The 21037-nt window shown below is 43.9% G+C and overlaps 1 protein-coding gene across 1 annotated transcript in view; it reads left to right on the top strand.

The window, feature by feature from the left end:
* Window positions 1–1250: 1250 nt before the first annotated feature.
* The window catches only part of LOC112689114 (protein dachsous), a 32352-nt gene continuing 12565 nt past the window's right edge, over window positions 1251–21037 (top strand). The window contains exons 1-7 of the mRNA XM_025562635.1: window positions 1251–1268; window positions 6638–6809; window positions 7954–8151; window positions 9618–9902; window positions 12267–12457; window positions 12646–13062; window positions 15318–15738. Coding sequence (XP_025418420.1) covers window positions 1251–1268; window positions 6638–6809; window positions 7954–8151; window positions 9618–9902; window positions 12267–12457; window positions 12646–13062; window positions 15318–15738 — 1702 coding nt within the window. The remainder of the gene's footprint in view (window positions 1269–6637; window positions 6810–7953; window positions 8152–9617; window positions 9903–12266; window positions 12458–12645; window positions 13063–15317; window positions 15739–21037) is intronic.

Here is a 21037-nt window from a genome sequence, read left to right as displayed (position 1 = left end):
GGTCATAGCCGTCGTAAATCACCTGTGCGCGCACTCGCGGTCGTGTGGAAAACATCCGGATTTATATATATTAGTATATTTTCGCGGTCCCGCTAGATTAGGATATATCGTGTATACGTTTACCTACACGTGTTCGCGTACACACTCCGATAATGTTGCCGTTCGAATAAACACGTTTTGCTTGTTAATCCGTAATTAACCAATAATTGTGTTAGAGTGTGTGTATGGTTTTTTTTCCCTATCTTTAATGGCCCCTGTCAGCCGTACAGTGCCACGGCAGCATCACCGAGATCAGGCGCGCGTAGACGACTGGGATATTTCAATTACACACACAGAGAGAGACGTATACTCGCATGGCGAATAAAAAAACTAAAAAAAACTACACATTTATACAGGTGTATAAGTAATATATACCTTCGTTTCGATCCGCGGACGCGTGCATCGTTTAAAAACGTTCATATCAAACTCCGCAGCGATCCCAAAAGATTAGTCCGATTTTCGTCGTCCGGTTCCCGTTGTATTTCGTATTGTTACAACGTGATATGGCACCTACGGGCGAATGAATTATTTACTTACGCACGTAGTGCATATTCTACTGATGCGTCTATGTATAATCGTGTTGTCGTCGGTTGCGGTGTTGACAAATACCCCGCGGCTAAAATACCCCCGACGGCAATGATTTTCTTTTTTTCACGACGAATTCCTTTCCTCGGACTGCAGTCATCACGAAATGCTTACGTATAATTCATGCGTTTAAACTTGTCCATTACACCCATAGATAATACGATTTACACTGTTCAACGTGAACGCGTGCGTGTAAAATTATACCTCCAGTGATAGTTTTTACTTTTTTCCACAATTACGTGCGCGTCTACAGGCTGGTCTAGTTGTGAGCGTACCACATTATCTCGATTGTTAAACGTTTGTGTTGTTAATAAGATTCGTCAAGGACGCACACTGATATTTTTCTTAACCGGTAAAACGGCGGCGTTTAAATATTATATCACGTCCGCGTTCGGTTTTTCTGTTCCGCTCCCGCGCAGTACGTATGAAAATATGCCGTGTATCGGATAAAACAATTTCCAATTAGGCGTCTTGATCAGTGGGTGATTTGTGGCCGTTTCGTACACGCGCACACCGATACAAATACGTACCCGTAGGAAATCGTGTACGTCGTATAATACCCAACGTGAAGGCGTATAGTAGTAGTAGTAGTGTAGTAGTAGAACTATTAGTAGTTGATGGATAAAATGGCAGAAGAGTGTTCGGTACGCGCGTATATGTGCACGCAAGAGAATCGATTAAATAAAGACTCCTCCTCCTCCTACTACTCTCGTCGAATGTCGCAAGGCATACGTATTTTTCAGCCAGCTGGTCGGGTACGTTTATTACACGTACATTTATTATTCCGTGTACATCTACAATACAAATACCGGTTTCGGGACTCCTCCGCCACCGCTGCCGCAGATCAATCGCACGGATTTTCGTTTCAATAAATAATATTAAAATATACTTATACACGGTACATATGACGATCAACGGTCGCGATGTGCGCACTGTTGCGCATCTGTGCGAAAATAATTCCTGCGCATTTCATGCGTTTCTAAAATTTCGTTCGGCGGAAACCCAGTACCAGCCCGGTGTTTGCTGGCGAACAGTGGACCACCAAAATGCTTCTGTCTTTTACCGAGTGAAAATAAAAACGAATCGGTTGAGGGGAAAAAAAAAAAAAAAAGAAGATTATTCATTCGGACGGCTATCTAACTCGAGCCCATCACTACTTAGTCGATCCACGTCTGTAATACGGTTCATCAGTGTTTCTTTGTAATATCACTGCGCTTTCAGCGGTGGTACGCAAATACGCAATAGATCGTGTTCGTTACAATGGTACATAGGAGGCATACTACGCGTACGTACTCGTGCGCTGCTATGCACACACATACAATATTACGTATTATAAACCGTTTTATGAGTCCGTCGGCCGCGTCGCGGTAATGTGTTTTTTATTGGCCGGCATAAATTTACGTTAGCAATAAACCCTTTCGTCGTCATCGTTCCCGCTATCACGCACGCGCGCGCGGTGCAACAAAATATAAACATAATGTATTGATAAGACTGTATTATATTGTAACAGCAATCGCTCGCAGACACGACGTAATGCGTATTGCGGATCGACGTAATACGCGCGCGACTTATACGGGTATAAATAACGTGTAGTGCGCGTGCGTGCGTATTCGCGCACAGAATCCGGTGCTAGTAGACCGTCGGAAGACGCCGCACGCGTTTCGTGTACCGACGAAATGTACACCTCGCAATCGAATCGTGCGCGGCGATCTTACCAGGAGATCGTCTGCGGCGGAAAATCTCCGTACGACTACGTTTTCGAATTACACGCGTAGGTACACGTATGCAATGTTACGCAGTATGTTGAACAATGTTTGTCGTCGTTGGTCCTGGAACGTTTACCGCGGTATGCGGTAAGAAAATTGATTAATTTAACACGGCGTAGACGTTGGCGAATGTCTGAAATATTTGTCCGTTGGAATCATTACGAATACACGCGCGTGTAAAGTTTCAATTATTACGCGTGGATACAATATATATATGTATAGTTTTGCGGACGGTAAGGATGGGCGGTGGGACGAAGAAATAACTTGTGGACGCGACCAGTCGCACGTGCATACCAGCTTCAGCAAGGGAGATGGCTATCTGCGGCGACGGCGGTTTGCATATTATAATCCGAATAATGGCGAACCCGGTCCGACGAGACCGATACATCATTTTGGGGTAGGATTAATTTGTTGAAACGTTGCGTTGCGGCCGGGTCAACATGTAAACAGAAGACGACGGGACGAGTCCCGCGCCGCTCGCCGGACGAAACAGCAATGCGAATTACCGGCGCTGCAGCCGAGCAGCGACCCCGAAAAATAATTGGATCGATACGTCCGCGTGATTTATACTTATCCCGTTGGCGGAATATCCTGGCGCGCGTGTCGTTCACCTCTGTGCACCCCTCTGGCCCCTGCAGACCGCACGGAAGCGTCCTCGCCAAGAATAACGTTCATAAACAGTATACATGTGTAACATACACGCGCATGTATTTATTATGTCAAGCGTATTATAAATGTAGTGTGCAGTCATTTTTTTTTTTTGCGCGTTTCAAACATAATTTTCCGCAGAATCCGGTAATGCTTGTTTCTGCTGTATCTCTCTGCTCTCCGTATTTTTCTCTCTTCCGCCTTCCACGCGGTACAAATGTAACCGATAATTCACACGCGCGGGTTTTTCTGTCAGCGCGCGCGCCGGGGCCGGCTGTCAAAACGTAACAAATTGCTCGGAGCCGCCGCGCCGAAACTCGACGACGGCAACTGCGACGATGACCACATAATTAGAGAAGAACTGGCCGAAACCACCAGCCACCAAGCTACACACACACACACACGTAAATATATTAATACGCGCGTGTAACGTGCACCTTCTACGGATCACACACTACACACCGCGAGCAACGTGTGCCCAGTATTTCATTTCAGACGTTTTCTCCGCATTTCGACGACGGTTATATTATTATTCGAAACACAACGATCGAGGCTAATGCCCACGTGTAAAATTATACTATTCCACTATCGCCGTGTTCCGTGCAGTAGACCGTGCGTTTCGTGTTCTGAATACATACATTCTTCTTCTTCTCCTTCGCCTTTCTCCCAACTATTTAGGGTCGGCCACCCTTGTCCAACGCATCCACCCGTCTCGATTTTCTACGTCCCTTACGCATACACCAAAGTCCCTCATATCATTCTCAACCGTATCCGACCGTCTCATTTTTGGTCTTCTTCCACCTCTTTTCCTTTCAACGTTAATTTTCATTACAAACACATATGTTATGTGTGTAAATGAAAGACTTCGATGAAAATAATTTTTACTTATTATTTTATCGTTTACATCGAGTCAATAATATCACTCGTTTGACGGCCGTTGGTAGCCGTACACGGATAAATAATTGAATATTATCAACTATCGGATGTATGTAGTGTAACGTATTAATTGCAAATAAAATTACACAATAGGATTCCTCGATTTGGCAAGGACCACATATTCTACTCGGGAGACACGGTGATAGTGGAATAGCAGTTACCTTGAGAGCCTTGTCCGTCATTTTCATCCTGCGAATATATGTATGCAGATATTTTACGCCATTAAAATGGCGTTGTTAACATTCTTTGTTTGTTTTTTTTCCTCCGAATAAACAATTAAAAAATGTTGAACCCGACTAAACACGATTACGTATTGTTATGTAATTATACGCGGGTGCAATTATTATTTTTACGTTCAAATTATAATATATACTTCCCGTATATCGGAAAATTAGTATACACCGCACGGTTTTTGGAACAAAAAAAAAAAAATTGGTTTCTTTATATTTCGTTTGTGTGAATTGAATAAATGTAAAAACAAAAAAATTATGTTATTTCATTTATTCGTGAGCGCACACACTAGCACATATTCATAATATTAGAATCAGTTATTATAGTTACTATTTATCCACGACCACAAAATGCATAATATATTTACATCTTTTAGATATAGCGTGCTGAAATTAATGATATTTCCTCGTAGTTGATTTTTGAACCGTATTTTTTTGGTTTTGATTCGTTTCGAACTGTCCAACATGTGGTTCAAACGACGTCGGAGTTTTTTTTCTACACAAAAACATGAGATCACAGTAACGCGGATAAAGATGAGGAGTTTTTTATTTCCCCCTCGAAAAAAAAAAACAGAAAGCGATAATATAATATTCCAACATTTTCATTTACATTAATCCGGTGGATTTTAATAATGTAAACACTTATCGCAGTCACACGCGCGCCCACACTAGTTTCGAGTGTTGTCCACACAACACCACTGTTATATTCTTACGTAATGTACACACACATATATATATATATTCCTCTATGCGGAATGCGCTTCTGGTGCGCGCGTAGTTAGCATTGAGCCGGGAGACCATATATACTCGCGACAGGCTGTTAACGATGTGGTTTCGGTCATCTGTTGATCGTCGTCGTCGTATACACTCGTATTTCGTTGCAGTTAGTGTAGTTATCTTCTTAGTGGATCTTTCTCTATATCTCTCTCTCTCTCTCTATGTTCGGTGGTTAAATTCAATTTATGATCAACTGAAGACTTCGGGTCGTTCACCACTCGTGTGTCCACTGCGAGTACTGTGTGTTTCGCACTGTCAAACATATGTATTTTTGACGGTTTTTTTTTTTTTTTTAATTTATCCGAGCCCCGTACTCGAACGATATTTTGTGTGCCTCGGTCGATCGAGAATTAGTATACATCGACCGAACAATCCAGAATTATTATAACTATTATCGTTATCATCATCATCTAAATCGTAGTATATGTATAAACGAATGCATTTGCGTTGTGCGTGTAAAAAAAAAAAAAATTAGGATAAAAAATTTTTTTGGTGGTTTCGAATAACGCACGTATTTATTGGTTTTTCGTGACAAAGCGTGATAAAAATCGCGCAAATAATTTGGCTGTAACGTTATGTGACCCGAGTGCTATTGGTCTATTCGCCATCGATAAACGTACCATTTTCTGTTCGAATAATTATGTGATGTAGTCGAAAATCTGCTTGTCGGTTTTCGACTATATTATTACGATAATTAACCACGTTTTAAATATCTCTCGTTGCCAATTCGCCTTTTAAGTACATCTGAAGCTATCACAAGTCCATCCGTATATTATTATGTAGTATTCCCGCTGTGCTCGTCACGACATCCACCGTCTCTACAATATACAATATGTTTAATATGTTTACTTACCATACGTTATACTATTATTATATTGTTGGTTTTGCATAAAAGCAAACAAGAGTTGACAACTTTTCGATATCACCCGATATTATTGTAATTCATACGAATACAATATACATATTAATGTATTTGGTTTTATCCACGTGAAATCAATTAAATTTCCTATTATATTTTCCATTACCTATCGTATGTTATAATAGTTATTTTACAGATAACCATTTTAATATTTATCCGTTCATAATATATTGTATAGAATTTGATCGGGCATCATGCGAGTATAAAACGCATTAATTATCCAGACTATATGTATTTTATTTGTATTCATAAATTACGTATAAATAGTAACCATATACACGTTCATACTAAACATTTATATACACAAATACGCTTTTCTTTATACTTGTTATTATCTAAAACGATGTTTCGATCCTATAGAATATGTAATTTATACCCATTTGAAATGTATTTTCGATAGTATAAGCTATCGAAACGCACACACACACACTTATTTACGGTGTGTTGTCGACCATCTAAAGGTAGAACCCGTCAAGTTCGATTGGCCGAAAACGAGAACGCTTATAGTTCGTATTTTATGGCTCGTTAAAACGACGCGACGAGAATTCAATTATAAACAATATATACGCGCGCGCTCGCTGTGTTATTATAATATATAATATATGAATAGTCTACAGAACGATTTCTAGCCACTCCGGCTACAGCAATGTTTATATGTATAACACTGATATTCTATGGTGTGTACACAATTTAATTTTTCTGGTGCTAATAGAATTGTGTTTCTTTTCCCCGTTTAGGTGTCAGCTTCGGATCCGGACTGCGGCGTCAACTCGATGGTGAATTTCACGTTGTCAGAAAACAGCGGACCGTTCTCCATCAAATCGGCCACGGGCGAAATATGTTTGGCTAAACCGTTGGACTACGAGACCCGAAAGCTGTACGAATTCCCGGTGGTAGCCACGGACAGGGGTGAGTGAATATCGAAAATAATATTTATGTTATATACCGTACTGTGCACGATTTCAATATTATAACCAGCGGCTATTAGATTCAATTAACAACGCGATCCTCGGCGATAATTACTCGAAAAATCATTATACGCGTATTATATAATTACACTAATGAAAAAAACGCCTTTGGGCGAGTGCGAGTACCATCTGTCTCTGTTGCATACGAGTGTATTTGTATATGAAAAAAATAACAACGCCAGCAATAGACTATAGCGTTTCAGCAGCTGACGCATACTTATATATGCGTATATGTTATGGAAATGTAACCTAATGAAACGTGTGATAAAACACGACCGTTTTTTTTTTTTTTTTACAATTTTACTCGTTTCGATCGAAGATTTATTATTTAAATTTATACGCAAAGATTTTTGGCGAATCAAAACATACGTATATATATATGCATTTACGCGAGCAAAGTGAATAACGTACAAGACCCTTTTGCGCTGTCGGCGATCACTGCACGTTTAGTACTGAAATTCCCGTCCAGATTTTCGGACAAACTCGCAGCTCACCTCCACTATAAATTTATACGCGCATATTTTTTTATTCGTTACCGTTCTCGCATGACCTTTTTTGTGCCGCGCGCGTTTCCGTCGATAAATCAAAGACCCAACTCGGGCGTTCGCGTAAACCGGTTGACCCGCAGACACGTTCGATTCTTATCAGTCAGTTTCGAGTGCGCAGCACCTCCGAGCGATCCGTTGAAATCAATCCGACCATACACAACGCATATATCTCGGCCTCATCTTCCTAAGGCCACCTGCTGCTGAGTGCCGTCATGGCTCATCCCTTGCCTTTCAACACACACACAACTCTATTTCCCTTTCTACTTTTACACCTCTCTTTCTGTCGGCTTAACTTATCACTCCTTTTCTCCCTCTGTATCGTTTCATCTCTCCGTCTATCCAACTTCTTCACTTTGTCCTGTTTTATTGCCGCTTTTCATCATCCGTGTATTACAACATCGTATACACACCAAACCGCGCACAGCCGAGGATCGCCACATGCGATCGTCTTGAAAATATTATAAGCGTGCCACCGTTACGATTTACGATGCAATCGCCTCGGCACGTGTATCTAATACATTATTAACATTCTTACAGGTGGCCTGAGTACGAGTGCCGTGGTTAAATTGGACGTGCAGGACGTCAACGACAACTGGCCAGTATTCTCGCCCTCCGAGTACAACGTGTCCATAGTGTGGAGCCACCGTGAACAGGGACCAATTGTAACGGTTCGTGCCAAGGACTTAGATTCCGGATCATTCGGCGTTGTTTCCTACTATTTGATATCGGCTAAAGGTAAAACGACAAATTTTCGCTTGTTATCCCATTGCTATCCCTTCACTATAGATCTAACATATGGTGCAGGTACACATAATATCGGTAGACGTACAGAAAATAGTATAAACTGTCTGTATACAATATTTCTCATTTCCCATGACCTGCGCACGTACCTATATAATAACTCCAACGGACGAGAAAAACGTTTGCGTGTGTAATTACAATATTCGTATACTTATGTATAGTAACATTAAAGAGATTATTATATCTGAAATCGAAATAACTTACATCTTAAGCCATCTATATAGATGTATTGTAATTGTACGTAGACCACAATAGTCTTCGAATTTAACTGTAAATGACGAACGTTTGTGTTTCAAAAGTACATTGTTCGATTCACGACGTAAGAATATTATGTCGGGTTACATGATTTCTTGAATTTTGTGGTTTCCTTGCTCGGTCTTTTTGTTATAACACACGAATATCCTGCGCGCATTATTGTAATACATTCACACAAAAGACGCTGTTCCTATATACAACTACTTATCCGACAGCCAAACATTATTCGATATAATTCTTATTATTTTTTTTTATCACATTTACCGACGCGATCTAACGGAAACCAAATAATTTACACGCACGTTATAATATTATGTTCGTTATTCGAAGTGATAAGCATATATTTATTCGTATATATTCTAAAACATTTCTATGTTAAACTAGTACTGACTTCGTGTGTCTGCGTAGACGTTTTTTTTTAATAGTCCTGCAGTAGCTGCTATCTTATACAATCAGATAATATAACTAACTAGTATAGTTAGTACAACTAAAAATGTATCCAGAGAATCTAATAAAATTCAAAAAACATTTTAGCAAATGATTCAATCGATATTACTTTTCGTCATTAAATCCGTCGTAACAAGAAGTCGTTTCAGAGAAAACCCTATTTTACTACCAAATGCATACACAAACGTAAGTATGCGCGTATACAACGACCACCTATACTCTCTCATTAGCATATAATAAGTATGCGACGTAAAATATGTGTGTACGTTTCATCCCGCCCGCTTGGGCTGTGCACCCGACGATGTAATAATATTATATTGTCTTTGACGAGGAAATTGGCGAAATGAGATTTTGTTATCCAAATACTCATAACAATGCAATTAGTTTTAAATCCTCGTGAAATATATTTTTAATACGATTAATGGATTTTAAAATATATAATCTCCTTGGTGTTGGACTGCTGAGGGTCTTTTCAAAGGATTTTTGCCCGCAATACATTGATTTTTAACTAACACCTTTATGAAAAAAAATGAAAGGAAAAAATGAATCTCAAATTAATATCAAATTAACATCATAAACGAAACTCGTCAGCGTCTTGGAAAATGTTTTAAAATACATTCTATATGGAGTATTCGAACATATTGACATCGTAAACCGCTGTACATCGCTAACCGTTCGTCGTACGTTGTTTGTTGCAGGACCGGACAGCGAGGATGCGGATACCTCGTTTCGGTTGGACGCCAACACCGGCGAGATATGGGCCGCTCAACTGCGGCCGGGCGTCTACCGGCTGCTGGTGGCCGCCAGAGACGGTAGCGGGTACGAAGCCGCTCAAGTGGCCCAAGTTCGGATTGCCGTGCTTACTGCAGACGCTGCTAAACCGTACGCGGTGTTTGTCAAGTCGCAGTACTCGTTCGTGGTGCCGGAAGACGCACCAGTCGGCACCACCGTCGGTACCGTCGCTGTGTCACCCAACCAATCAGGTACGGAATTTACGCTCGTATAAAATATTTAAAATACTTACGTATGTACACACATGGTTTTTACGTTCTTCGTGCGCTCGCTAACACGCTCAGTACGCGTATACTACTGCTGCAGTGGGTGGGCGAAACAGAATCCGTGGCAAAGGGTTGTGTGGCCGGTCCGTGCGCAAATGTGCGGCGGCACTACCGGAATCTTTCGTGCGGAAACTTCGTCACACGTATGTTTATCCTTGTATATATATATATGTGTGTGTGTATTTGTGCGTGTGGTTGAGAACGGCAACGACGTGGAGCAAGACACAAAAGGCGAATATAATATGTAAAAAAAAAAAAAACGGAATGTGTACACGCGTACGTACAACGCAATATTTCAAAGTCGTGAAGTACGCTGGCGACTTGTAATACATCTTTATTTCGCATTCGATCACGATCCGTTCCGGGGGGGTAAGTTATATAAAGTACTATACATCCATTGCGATTAAATACACATATCCATACGTACATTTACTACCTCTCTCTCTCTCTCTCTCTTTTTTTATCTCTCTGTGTCTCTGAATCCGACCACGGAGTCGTGCGGCATATATTATTATTACGTCGCGGCTGATCGAAATTCGGTGGCCGTCACGAACTTGGTCGCCCCTGTAGCTCATTATAATATACGCACCAGCAGAATAGTCGCGTTCGAAATGATCGTCGTCGAGACGTACACGCGCGACTTTCTGATTATAATTCACCTACTAACTAACTAACTAACTAACCAACTAGTTCGCCCGTTTACATCACATAGTATATGTGTATGAATTATATCTAATCGACCCGATCGATCGGTATAGTTATTTATATATTTATATTATATTCTCGCGCGCTCACGGTACGGCAAATGTCTAGACAGATGTATACGCGTGTGCGTTCCCGTGATGCACCCGACGACGGCCAGTCGTTCGCTGAAAAAAAAAATTCTTTCTTAGACATTAACTACATTTATGTTATATCGACGAAAAACGCATACAACTCTTGTGTCAGGTGATGCATATAATAATACGTAAACGCACGCACGCACGTATAAATATAACGACCACAATTCATGTCTGTTAACTTATCTCGCCCCGGCCTCGCAGTGGTTATTTATCACCACCGCCGTCGTTGGTCCAAACGAATTGCTCGTCGTTATTAAAATTTTATTCAAATTAAATAAACCGGAACGTAGCGTTTTTTTTTCCTCCGGCCGCGACGGCGACGAAGACAACGACGAAGAATTTACGACGAGTCAACAATAGGCGAAGTAGAAGGAGATTGGGGAAAAAAAAACGATATCTGTCATATTTCGTTGCGTAGACCAGCACTACTGTTCCGATACGTCGCTTTGAGGCGACGTCGATGTTCGCGATTTTCGTACACTCGGCCAAAAAGGAAACAAATTGTATATATTCTTTCTGAACCTGGAGTTCCGTTCGGCTACGTGCGTATCGTGTCGCAGCATCATCCCTACCTCGCGGCGATCAACCGGTATTTCTGGATTTCAATTAAACGTTAATCTCCGCGCCCTCTCGGCGGAATGGCACGCGATACATATCCGTATACCACGATAGGTGCCTTCCGATTTATAAATAATACAATCGGCGCGTGCATGTCGATATCGATGTCTATCTCGGCGGAGAAAATCGACCGGGGAACGCACGCATCAAACATAAAATATCGTATCCGTTCCGCGTTACTTTTTCCGTTTCCGTTTTTTTCGTTAAAATTAATCTTTCAATCGAAAACAACGTTAATTAAACGCGCTCAGCGGATTTTATATATTTTTTCGCTTCTTCGCAAACCGGTCCCGTCGAATTTGTGTAATCTTCACCGCCACCGCGCGCATAACGGCTACCGGTCAGTTTTGGGTGGTGCGCACACCACACGCTGCATATGACTATAATATATATAATACGTCATATTACATTATATTTTTATACGTGTACACGCGCGTTTATGAATATTTAAACGGACACACGTATTCCATTGTTGACAACGGGTTCGTCACTCAACTTACACGTGTATATAAAAGTATGTGCGCGTGAGTGCGCGTAATATGCGACTGTCTAATTGTCTCGATGTCGTCGTATTTCAAATGATTAAGATAATTTATGGGCAAACGTTGTGTACATAAAATATAATATATTAACGCGTGCGAGATATATTGAACGACAGGAAAACCAAGAAAAAAAAAAAATCATATAAAACATTCACGTGGCGCGCTTACCCTACGTGTTTGTGCGAGCTTATAATACGTACACGTATTATTATGCGCATAAATGCGCGCGTCCGCATATTTAATCCGAGTAAATTAATAATAAATATATTATGTCGTGTTCCATACAGGTTTGGACGACCCGGACTCTCTGAGGTACGCCATACATTCGGACGAGGAGGCGGTCGGATATTTCGCCATAGACCCCGTGAAAGGAGTGATCAAGACCACGGCCGTGTTGGATCACGAATTGTTCGAATCGGTCCTGCTCAACGTCAGAGCCTATTCGGATTCGAACAAATACTACGGAGCACACACTCAGGTAAGGCGCTGCACGTTTTCGATCGCGAACACTCCTGCTCTTCGGCGCAATATTATTACGCATACCTCGGGGGTATAATATAACGTTTTACACTCTGTCCATACATCTCGATTATACATAATCGCAAAAAAAAAAACGCTTGTTAACTCGTACACGTCGTAACACACGGTTGTTTTGTGCGCACGCAGGTGAACGTGTTGATCGAGGACGAGAACGACAATTCGCCGCGTTTCGACTCGAGCTCCGTGCGAATCGCCGTGCCGGAAAACGTGGCCACGGGGTCGCCGGTGTACACGGCGCACGCCACCGACCCGGACTCCGGAGCCAACGGCCGGGTGCACTACGAGCTGATCACGTCCACGCAGGAACCGTCGTACTTCCAGGTGGACCACAACCGCGGCACGATCAGCCTGATCCATGGGCTGGACTACGAGACGGTGCACCGGCTGACGGTGACGGTGATCGCCAGGGACTCGGGCACGCCGCCGCTGTCCGACAACATGACGCTGGTCGTGGACGTGCAGGACATCAACGACAACCCACCCGTGTTCGAGCGGCCGCATTACGCGGCCACCGTGTTGGAATCTCTGCCGGTCAACTCGCAGGTGAGTGCCGCTTACCCGGGAAGGGGATGAGAGGGCGATAAGTGAAATTAATGAGCACGTTTTAAAAAATATCACGAAAACACGATTACGCGCTGCACCGTTAGCGCTTGTAATCCGCAGTAGAACGAGCCCGTTTATCCACCCCTGCCGCGCTCTTGAGCGTTGCGTAATGGTCGATAATCGTTTTTCAAACACGTGATTTGTGGGCGCGTCCGCAAACATGTATTGTACGTACGACACACCGAAGCGAAACGGACGCGTTCTACGAAGTCGTTACGACATTTACACCGAGACGCGTATTAAAACGTCGTTACGCGAGTAATTGCTCGACGTTCGCGCGCGTTCCGAACTCTTCCGGAAAAACCGATTAAAAACCCGAACGTTTACGCTGGTCCGAAAACGATCGGGGAACACGTGCCCCGCCCATAACGGGTCGACGGTCGTTCGTTAATCAATAACGGTACGCAACGGGTGCGCGCGATGACCACGAGGGGGTCACGCGCAGAGGTTGATGACGATAATGATGATGATTGCTCGAAATGCAACAACCCGGACAGCAGCGGAAGACGATTTCGCCGAGTGGAACGCGTGGCATAACGGAACCGCCGCGGCGCACGGTATCGTCCTCTCGCGCGTGCGTTCCTCTGGTTAATCGAGCCCACGCGTTTTTCTCCCGCCGTCCTTCCCTTCCCCCACCCCCGCCACCAACATTGGCTCGACGCGCGTACCACGAAAAATCTCACGATGGGGTGTTGTTCGACGACGGACGAAAAGTGTTGTTCCACGGCGCAAACCGATTAAACAATAAACGACGGCCAGTTAATGACGGTAACAACATCGGAACAACAATATTATAATAACGCGGAACAACAATGCGGTCGCAGCGAAGACGGTATTATAGCCGAGTGTATTGTGATGTGACTGCAGCGATAATCTTGTGCGCGTAGGTACGCCGCTGGAAGGGGTTAACGATTATTACTTTTCTTGCTCTTGCTTTCGGGACGAAACGCCCCCTGCGTGGTACAACAATAAAATGTATCTAGTCGAGAACGGCGCAGCTAGATAGAGAGAGCGAAAGAGAAAAATATAATAACGAGAACATCAACCGCCAAAGACGAGGAGAAGAATAGTAGAAATAGTAGTAGGTCGAGGAAAAGAACGGAATATAATAACTTTTTTTCTTTTTTTTTTTCGGTAACAGCGTCGTCGTCGTCGTCGTCGTCGTCGTCGTTGCCGACCGATTTCGAGATCCTAGAAGCGTATTATAATAAATACATCGGCTTCGGCGCGCGCGCAGGGGGGTGTTAAGGCCCCCAACGAGGCGCGAACAATGGCGTCATTGTGTTGGCAGAACTGCGCGTTCCGATAATTACTCGTCACCACGGCCGGTGATTGATGGACGGTGCGAGCGCTCGGGCCCGTCCCGGTTCCCCCGTGGGTCTCGGGGTCGAGTACAGTTCAAGCTCACGGGAATGCGCGCCGTTATCGCCGGCACCCCGCACTCATCACCTCACCCGTCCGTCCGTTAATACCGCGTTATACCGCGCGCCCGGTAAGAGACCGCCTCTCCTTCGTTGGCTCTAACCGTTCTAATCGTTTCAATCCGACCTTGTCGTCGTTCGTGTCAATATAATAATAATAACAATAACAATAATTATGAAAACAATAATTATTATAACACGAAATAATTGTACAGACAAATAAAAGCGTACCGTACTCCGGTGTTTCATTTAAACGAGGCATTTTATCGCGATCGCGTCGGATTCAGATGCGTATCGTATGGTCTCGTACAATGTGTGGTGTACACGTGTACGGGGCCGACTCGCGCGGACAGTAATCTGGTCGCAGCGGACGGCCAATAAATTAGTGCGACCCTGCCGACAACGTAAATCTCGAGCCCGATTAGCTCGCTCCGTGACGACACGCTTACGATTGTCATAAACGTGTTCTACATAATATTACCGAACGGGCCCGCGGCCGGAGCTCGCGCATTCGTATTGTACGTTGTGTATTGGTCGACGCCGCACCGCATATTTCATCGGCGGCCCGATTAGTCCGGCTTCTGCCTTTCTACACCGCGCCTCATCCCTAATAAATCTTGACGTTTTCCATGCTATCCCACCCCACCACAAAAAAATTAAAGATTTTCTTGTATATTAATTATTGTCTGGGGGAACTTATGGACTTGATGCTTGAACTATGGACGTGTTGACGTGATATGTGGTTTTCAACTGTTTGTATTCGTGTTCTCGCAGATCGTGCAGGTGACGGCATTGGACGGCGACAGCGGTAACAACGCTCGCATCACGTACCACGTGTCAGGAGGTGACAGTGACGGATCATTGGATGTGCATCCCACCACGGGATGGGTATATGTCAAGGGCCCGTTGGACAGGGAGACGCAGGACACGTACGAGCTTACGGTGGTGGCTGCGGACAACGGGTCTCCGGGCCCACTCGCTGCTACGGTGGTCGTTGTGGTCACCGTGGCCGACGTCAACGACAACGACCCGGAGTTCGACAGGGAGCACTACGAGTTCCACGTGGAAGAAAACCGACCAGCGGGAACGGTGTTCGGCGCCGTGTCCGCTACGGACAGGGACGCCGGTGACAACGCTCTCGTCCGGTACTCGCTGATTCCGACCAACTCCAGTTTCAACATCAACTTGTACTCCGGTAAGTGGCGTGCAGCTATGTGGTCAGAGAGATAGAAACTTCTCAGGGGCATCGGGTGGACCGAAAGGCGTGAAAGCAATACGCAACTATAAATGATCCATATAGCTTCTACGACATGATTTAAAATATCGTTGTAGTAATATTTAACGGATAACATTTGGGTAACATCCACATACTATGCGTTTATCGATCACGAAACGCGTCCAAGTCCGACTGTAATGTTACCCGAGTGTTATCACTGTAGGTGCACATATTTAAATACACCGCCTACGATTTTTTCGATGAAAGCCGTCGGGCGACGGACAACACTCTGAAAAAGAGTGACGCCGACGTACGCCGGTTTATTAATTTGACGCCCGATATTGATTGTTATTGATTCAACCGATTTCTAACCTATACGTAAAAAACACGGTTCGCACGACGAAGCGCGTGCGAACCGTTAGAACAAACGGATTTTTTCTTCCAAACCGAGTGCAATACGTGCATACAGCACCGCATGACGTCCAAGCGATTCGTTCTACTAATTAGTTTTTTTTTTTTTTTTTTTTTTCTTCATTCCGTTTGTTCTCCGACGATTAATGAGCACGAGAAACGTACGGCACGGAAGTTTCTCCACCTCGTCCGGTTCACCGGCTTTTGTTTCGCGCGCCGACAGACACTACGCGCGGCGGTGGCGTTCGATTAATTCGCTCGCGTTTCCCGTCGACGGCGACCAGGTTTTTGCTCTCGGCGCGACCACGAGCGGCCCGCGATTTCGTTTCTCGTGACGCACGTCCATTGTGCACATGTGGTAAACGGTGATGTTATTAGCGCCCGATCGCGGATCAATCGGATCTTGGCCGACGGCCGTTCCTGCGCGCGGTAACCGCGGTAAGCGACCGGCGACAAACGCTTCCGCGCCCGTACGAAAACCGTTATCGCGCGACATCGCGCCGGCCGGTTTGGTTTTTCCGCACGACAAGCGAAACGCTGTCGCGTCCCGTGTTCGTGGGATACGAACCGGTGAGACTCACAGATCCGTTTGCCACCGATGACTAGCCACGTTTAGGACCAAGCTTTTACGCGCTACACGTTGTGCGCGTACAACGTATTTACACGGTTTTGACTGACACGCGCGTAACGCGATGATAAACTAACCGAATGGAATTACTCGTCATGACCACTTAAGTTTCTTTTATTGTATCGTTATATTATACACGTGTGTACCGCGTTAGAAGAGGTCGCGTAACACAGACGACGGCTGTAAGTGATACGTGCGCGCGCGCATTCCCTCGTCGACTACATGGGCACCCGAACGCGCCCGGTCATTATACCGACGCCGGTGCCGCCGCAACCGTCGTGTTTATCATCAACTGTGCGTGCGAAACGACCGATGGAAAAAAAAACCGTAGTATTTGTCAATAATAATAATAATAATAATAAAAAAAAAAAAAAAACTTCCGTAGTCGCTTTTTTTTTTTTTTTTTTTTTGTTTCCATCGCGGCAGGTAGTTCGAAATAATAACGACGGCGGTTCACCCACGTACTGTAATTCTTATACTATACCTATACTAATTATACGGCAGTCTTAATTTTATACAGAGCGTGTGTGCGTATCAGAAAGACAGAGAAAGAGAGTGAGAGAGAGAGAGAGAGAGAGACGTATCGATTACGCGGCGGCTGCGCACAGGCAATTTCCTTATAGTAAATTACGGTAGTTATGTCGAAAATTTGGGTCGAAATAGCATCAGCCCGACGGTCGCGCGGTTCGGTTATGTCTTCGACGGCTGCTAAGACGGCTGCTGTGCCTTCCAAATTACGGGTTTTTTCGGTCTATATTCTCTCGTATACACGCGCGCGCCCACCTGTACACGTATTTCACGCGATCTACTCGTATCCCCGGATCGGTTCGGGTAGGTATATTTTCGGTTTTGTGCGTGTCTCGTTCGCGTGCGTTTTCGTCGTCGCCGTAGATAAATATTTTGGTATAGTAGTTTTATGTGCCTACGTACGTAGCTGCTGTGCCCGTCGATCGGGATAATGATAATAATATCACCCGCGTGTTTGTGTAGTGCGTACAAGTCGGAATCCCATCCGAAGTGTGTATACACCGCAGTCGATAGAAAATTGAGATGGAAAAAAAAAATAAAAAAACAATCGAGTGAGGCCTTGAGGTCGGAAACACCCTGCGGCCCGGTACAGACCTATTGCCTCTCGATCGCTTCTATGAGTACTTCTTCTTGTACCTACTCCTGCAGTGGTGGCTATTTTTACATCGTATCCTCGCCCTTAGCTAAATAACATATATATATATATATATATATATATATATGCACGACGAAACAGTTAGCCCGCCTACAAATTGGTATTTTCAATATGAATAATTAATCACGTACCACCGTTGTACGGATGACGAAAATAATAACAATTCATACATATTATTATTATTATATTATGTACTTCTGAAACGCGTTTTCGGCGCTACGCGCGTGCACGGCGAAAACATCAGTCGTCTGCTGCTGCAGCTGCGGTGCACTCGTCTGTCGCGTTAGTTAAGTATAATGAATGATGTTAGCGTTATTACTGCACTGACGTAGCTAGATTGTCCGCAACGCCCAGCTCAACACGCCGCCGCTGCACATGGGCGGTGTGCGTCGGTTCTTGGTTTTTTTTTCGTTCATTAATATTCATTCGATCCGGATATTGTTTTATTCTCTCGAGAAAAACAAAAAATGATTAAAGCATTTTTCCCAAAAGAACATTTATAACTAAATAAACATATATTTATTGTATTGAATAATATTTAATGACCAAGTACAGTATTACATTGACAGCTTTATGTCAAGATAAATGTTGGCATATACGCGCGAAAGAAAAACAGTCAACTCCTTAGGCCTTGTTTTTATGTGCCTATGCATTATATTATGTATATATTATCAAGATACATATAAAATAAATTATAAAACAAATTTCCTGGATTTCATATAAAAATGATATTTCAAGAATGTTCCGATCTGGCCGGTGTGTCGTAAATCATTAAACGCGACAACCAATTATTAAACGTATATTAACATATCCGTGAAATGTATATAATACATTAAAAATAATTCATAACGGCCCTGGCACTAAATTATATCAACAACAAAATTTTTTATATTTATCGGTTTTATAATAATGTATTTTTTTTCTATTAACACTTTTTATTCGTGTGACTGTATCTAAATTGTTACGATGCGGTGTTTCGGTTTTTTTCGATATTTTTATTGGTTCGATACACGGTGGTACATTTACACGTCGACGTTTTCGATTTATCGATAAAATTGATTTTCCTCTCAAACTTAACGACTTGTAAATTAATACGCGTACACATTATACAACTAATATATTACCTACTTCAGCCTCTACTCGGAATCGATTTTAGAATGTAATGATTCCGTCGTTTATTGGTATAAAGCTAACGTTTCCGTTATAGTGACCTGTTTTGAACAAAAAGTTCGAACAATGTCCCATTCCACGAACGCGTCTATCCGGTATCCTGTCCGAAGAGAGTTTTACGCTCGACATACACTCGGAGACCTCTGATGAGCTTTTTCCTGCTGTAACTGATAATTTTCGTACAATACGAAGCGAATAACATTCCATAGACAATAAATGTACCCGGATGATGTCCCCGGAGGTCTTTGTCAACTGAATCCGGACGACCGCGGCAAAACCAAACATACCGTTTGTGGTTTAAATTTCGCATTGCGTGGTATGCACGCACAAGAGCAACGGTGGCATACCGCCGCGTGCGCAAGGTATCAGTTTGAGAAACGTGCGCACATAATTGTTTATATACGTTAAAAATTATTTGTCTGTTTATTTTTATTTTTTGTATTTTTACCGTTCAACATTTCCATCGTCGCATTGGGTTTCTTATCGCCGGGAGTTTATTAGCTCGGTGCTGTACATCATAATAGTAGGCACAATAACTGCAGTTGGTCTCGGCGACAGTGTAAAAACCATAGAGTAAAGAATGTAAAAACGAGCCCATCGGCACTGCGTCACTGCGGCGTTGATTACACATTATTGCGCACCGCGTTCGCGCGCGCTTTTTCGGCACGTAGGCGGCGGCGCTCACCGCGCGCAATACGTTTGCCGACCGGTCGGACGCGGTCCCACAAGACGATACGCGGTCGCACGTCCAAGCCGAAAACGTTTTCACGACGGTACAATATTCTTTCCGCGGTCGGCGTTGTGTCGCATCATCGTCGTCGTGCGACGGGCAGCCCGTTCGGTCGTGGCGCGTTAATCGAACGGCTGCCTACGCATCTACAATCGTATGCTGGCCGTCGCCCGGACCGATTGTCTCGCTCTCCGCGGCCGATTCCTCTCGTCGTTTTCCGTCTGTTCGCCGTTTCTAATTACCACCGCCGCTGATCGCATCGATCATTAGTGAGATTTCCGTGCGGCCGCGTACGGCGTATTTGTAACACGAACTCGTTTACGCCCAGAAACGTGGTATCGGTTTTGAAATTCCTATCCGTGTGGTCTCCGTGTCGTACACGCCGGAACCGTTTACCCGCCGCACACGTTATTTTTCTCCTCTCGTGTGATACACCTCTCCGAAACGCTCTTATGTCTCTCCCGGGCACGGCGCACGTACGTGTGCATCGACACACAATACGTGTATGTATATGGGTAGATACGTGCGACCCCCGTGCAGCATACAGGGTATTCATAAAACAACTCTTCGTAGGGTCGAAATCTCACGACAACTGCAATTTGTTGACTGACACGTTGTTGGATAACCGACGGGCTTTTTTTTCACGCGGCCAAGCTTCATTCTTCCTGCGGGAACGCGTATAATACCTGCGATTTAAACGTCGCAATAGATATTTATTGCAGCCGTTGGGATCCTATGTAGAAGATGGTCGTTTTACGAACGCTCTGTACATGTCAAATATTGTACATTTATTATACCTACGTATATGTATATATTGTATGTGGATTGACTAAAACCCTAACCGCTCGCATGGCCCGCCCAAATATTGACACTCTGAAGACGTGCGCGTGCGTGCGCGTGTGTGTACAACACAAATGAACATACACCGAAACGCTATTAAAAACGTCAACCTTTCCTCCTTTCCTCCCGTGCTCTCACCATATAACCCCTTTCGGCGGCGCGTCTTAACCCGTCTGTGCGCTCGATACAATCCTAATATTTACCACAGACGGTCGTAAAACGAACGAAACACTGTATACGTACGCGGCGGGAAATAATAGTACGTCGGGAGACTTGTATTGTACCTACTTCGTACCTATATGTGCGTACAACATTA

Source organism: Sipha flava, unplaced genomic scaffold (genome assembly GCF_003268045.1).
Source record: "Sipha flava isolate LNK unplaced genomic scaffold, YSA_version1 42_pilon_pilon, whole genome shotgun sequence".
In the NCBI taxonomy this organism is placed as follows: Eukaryota; Metazoa; Arthropoda; class Insecta; order Hemiptera; family Aphididae; genus Sipha; species Sipha flava.
This window is presented reverse-complemented; position numbering and strand designations above follow the sequence as displayed.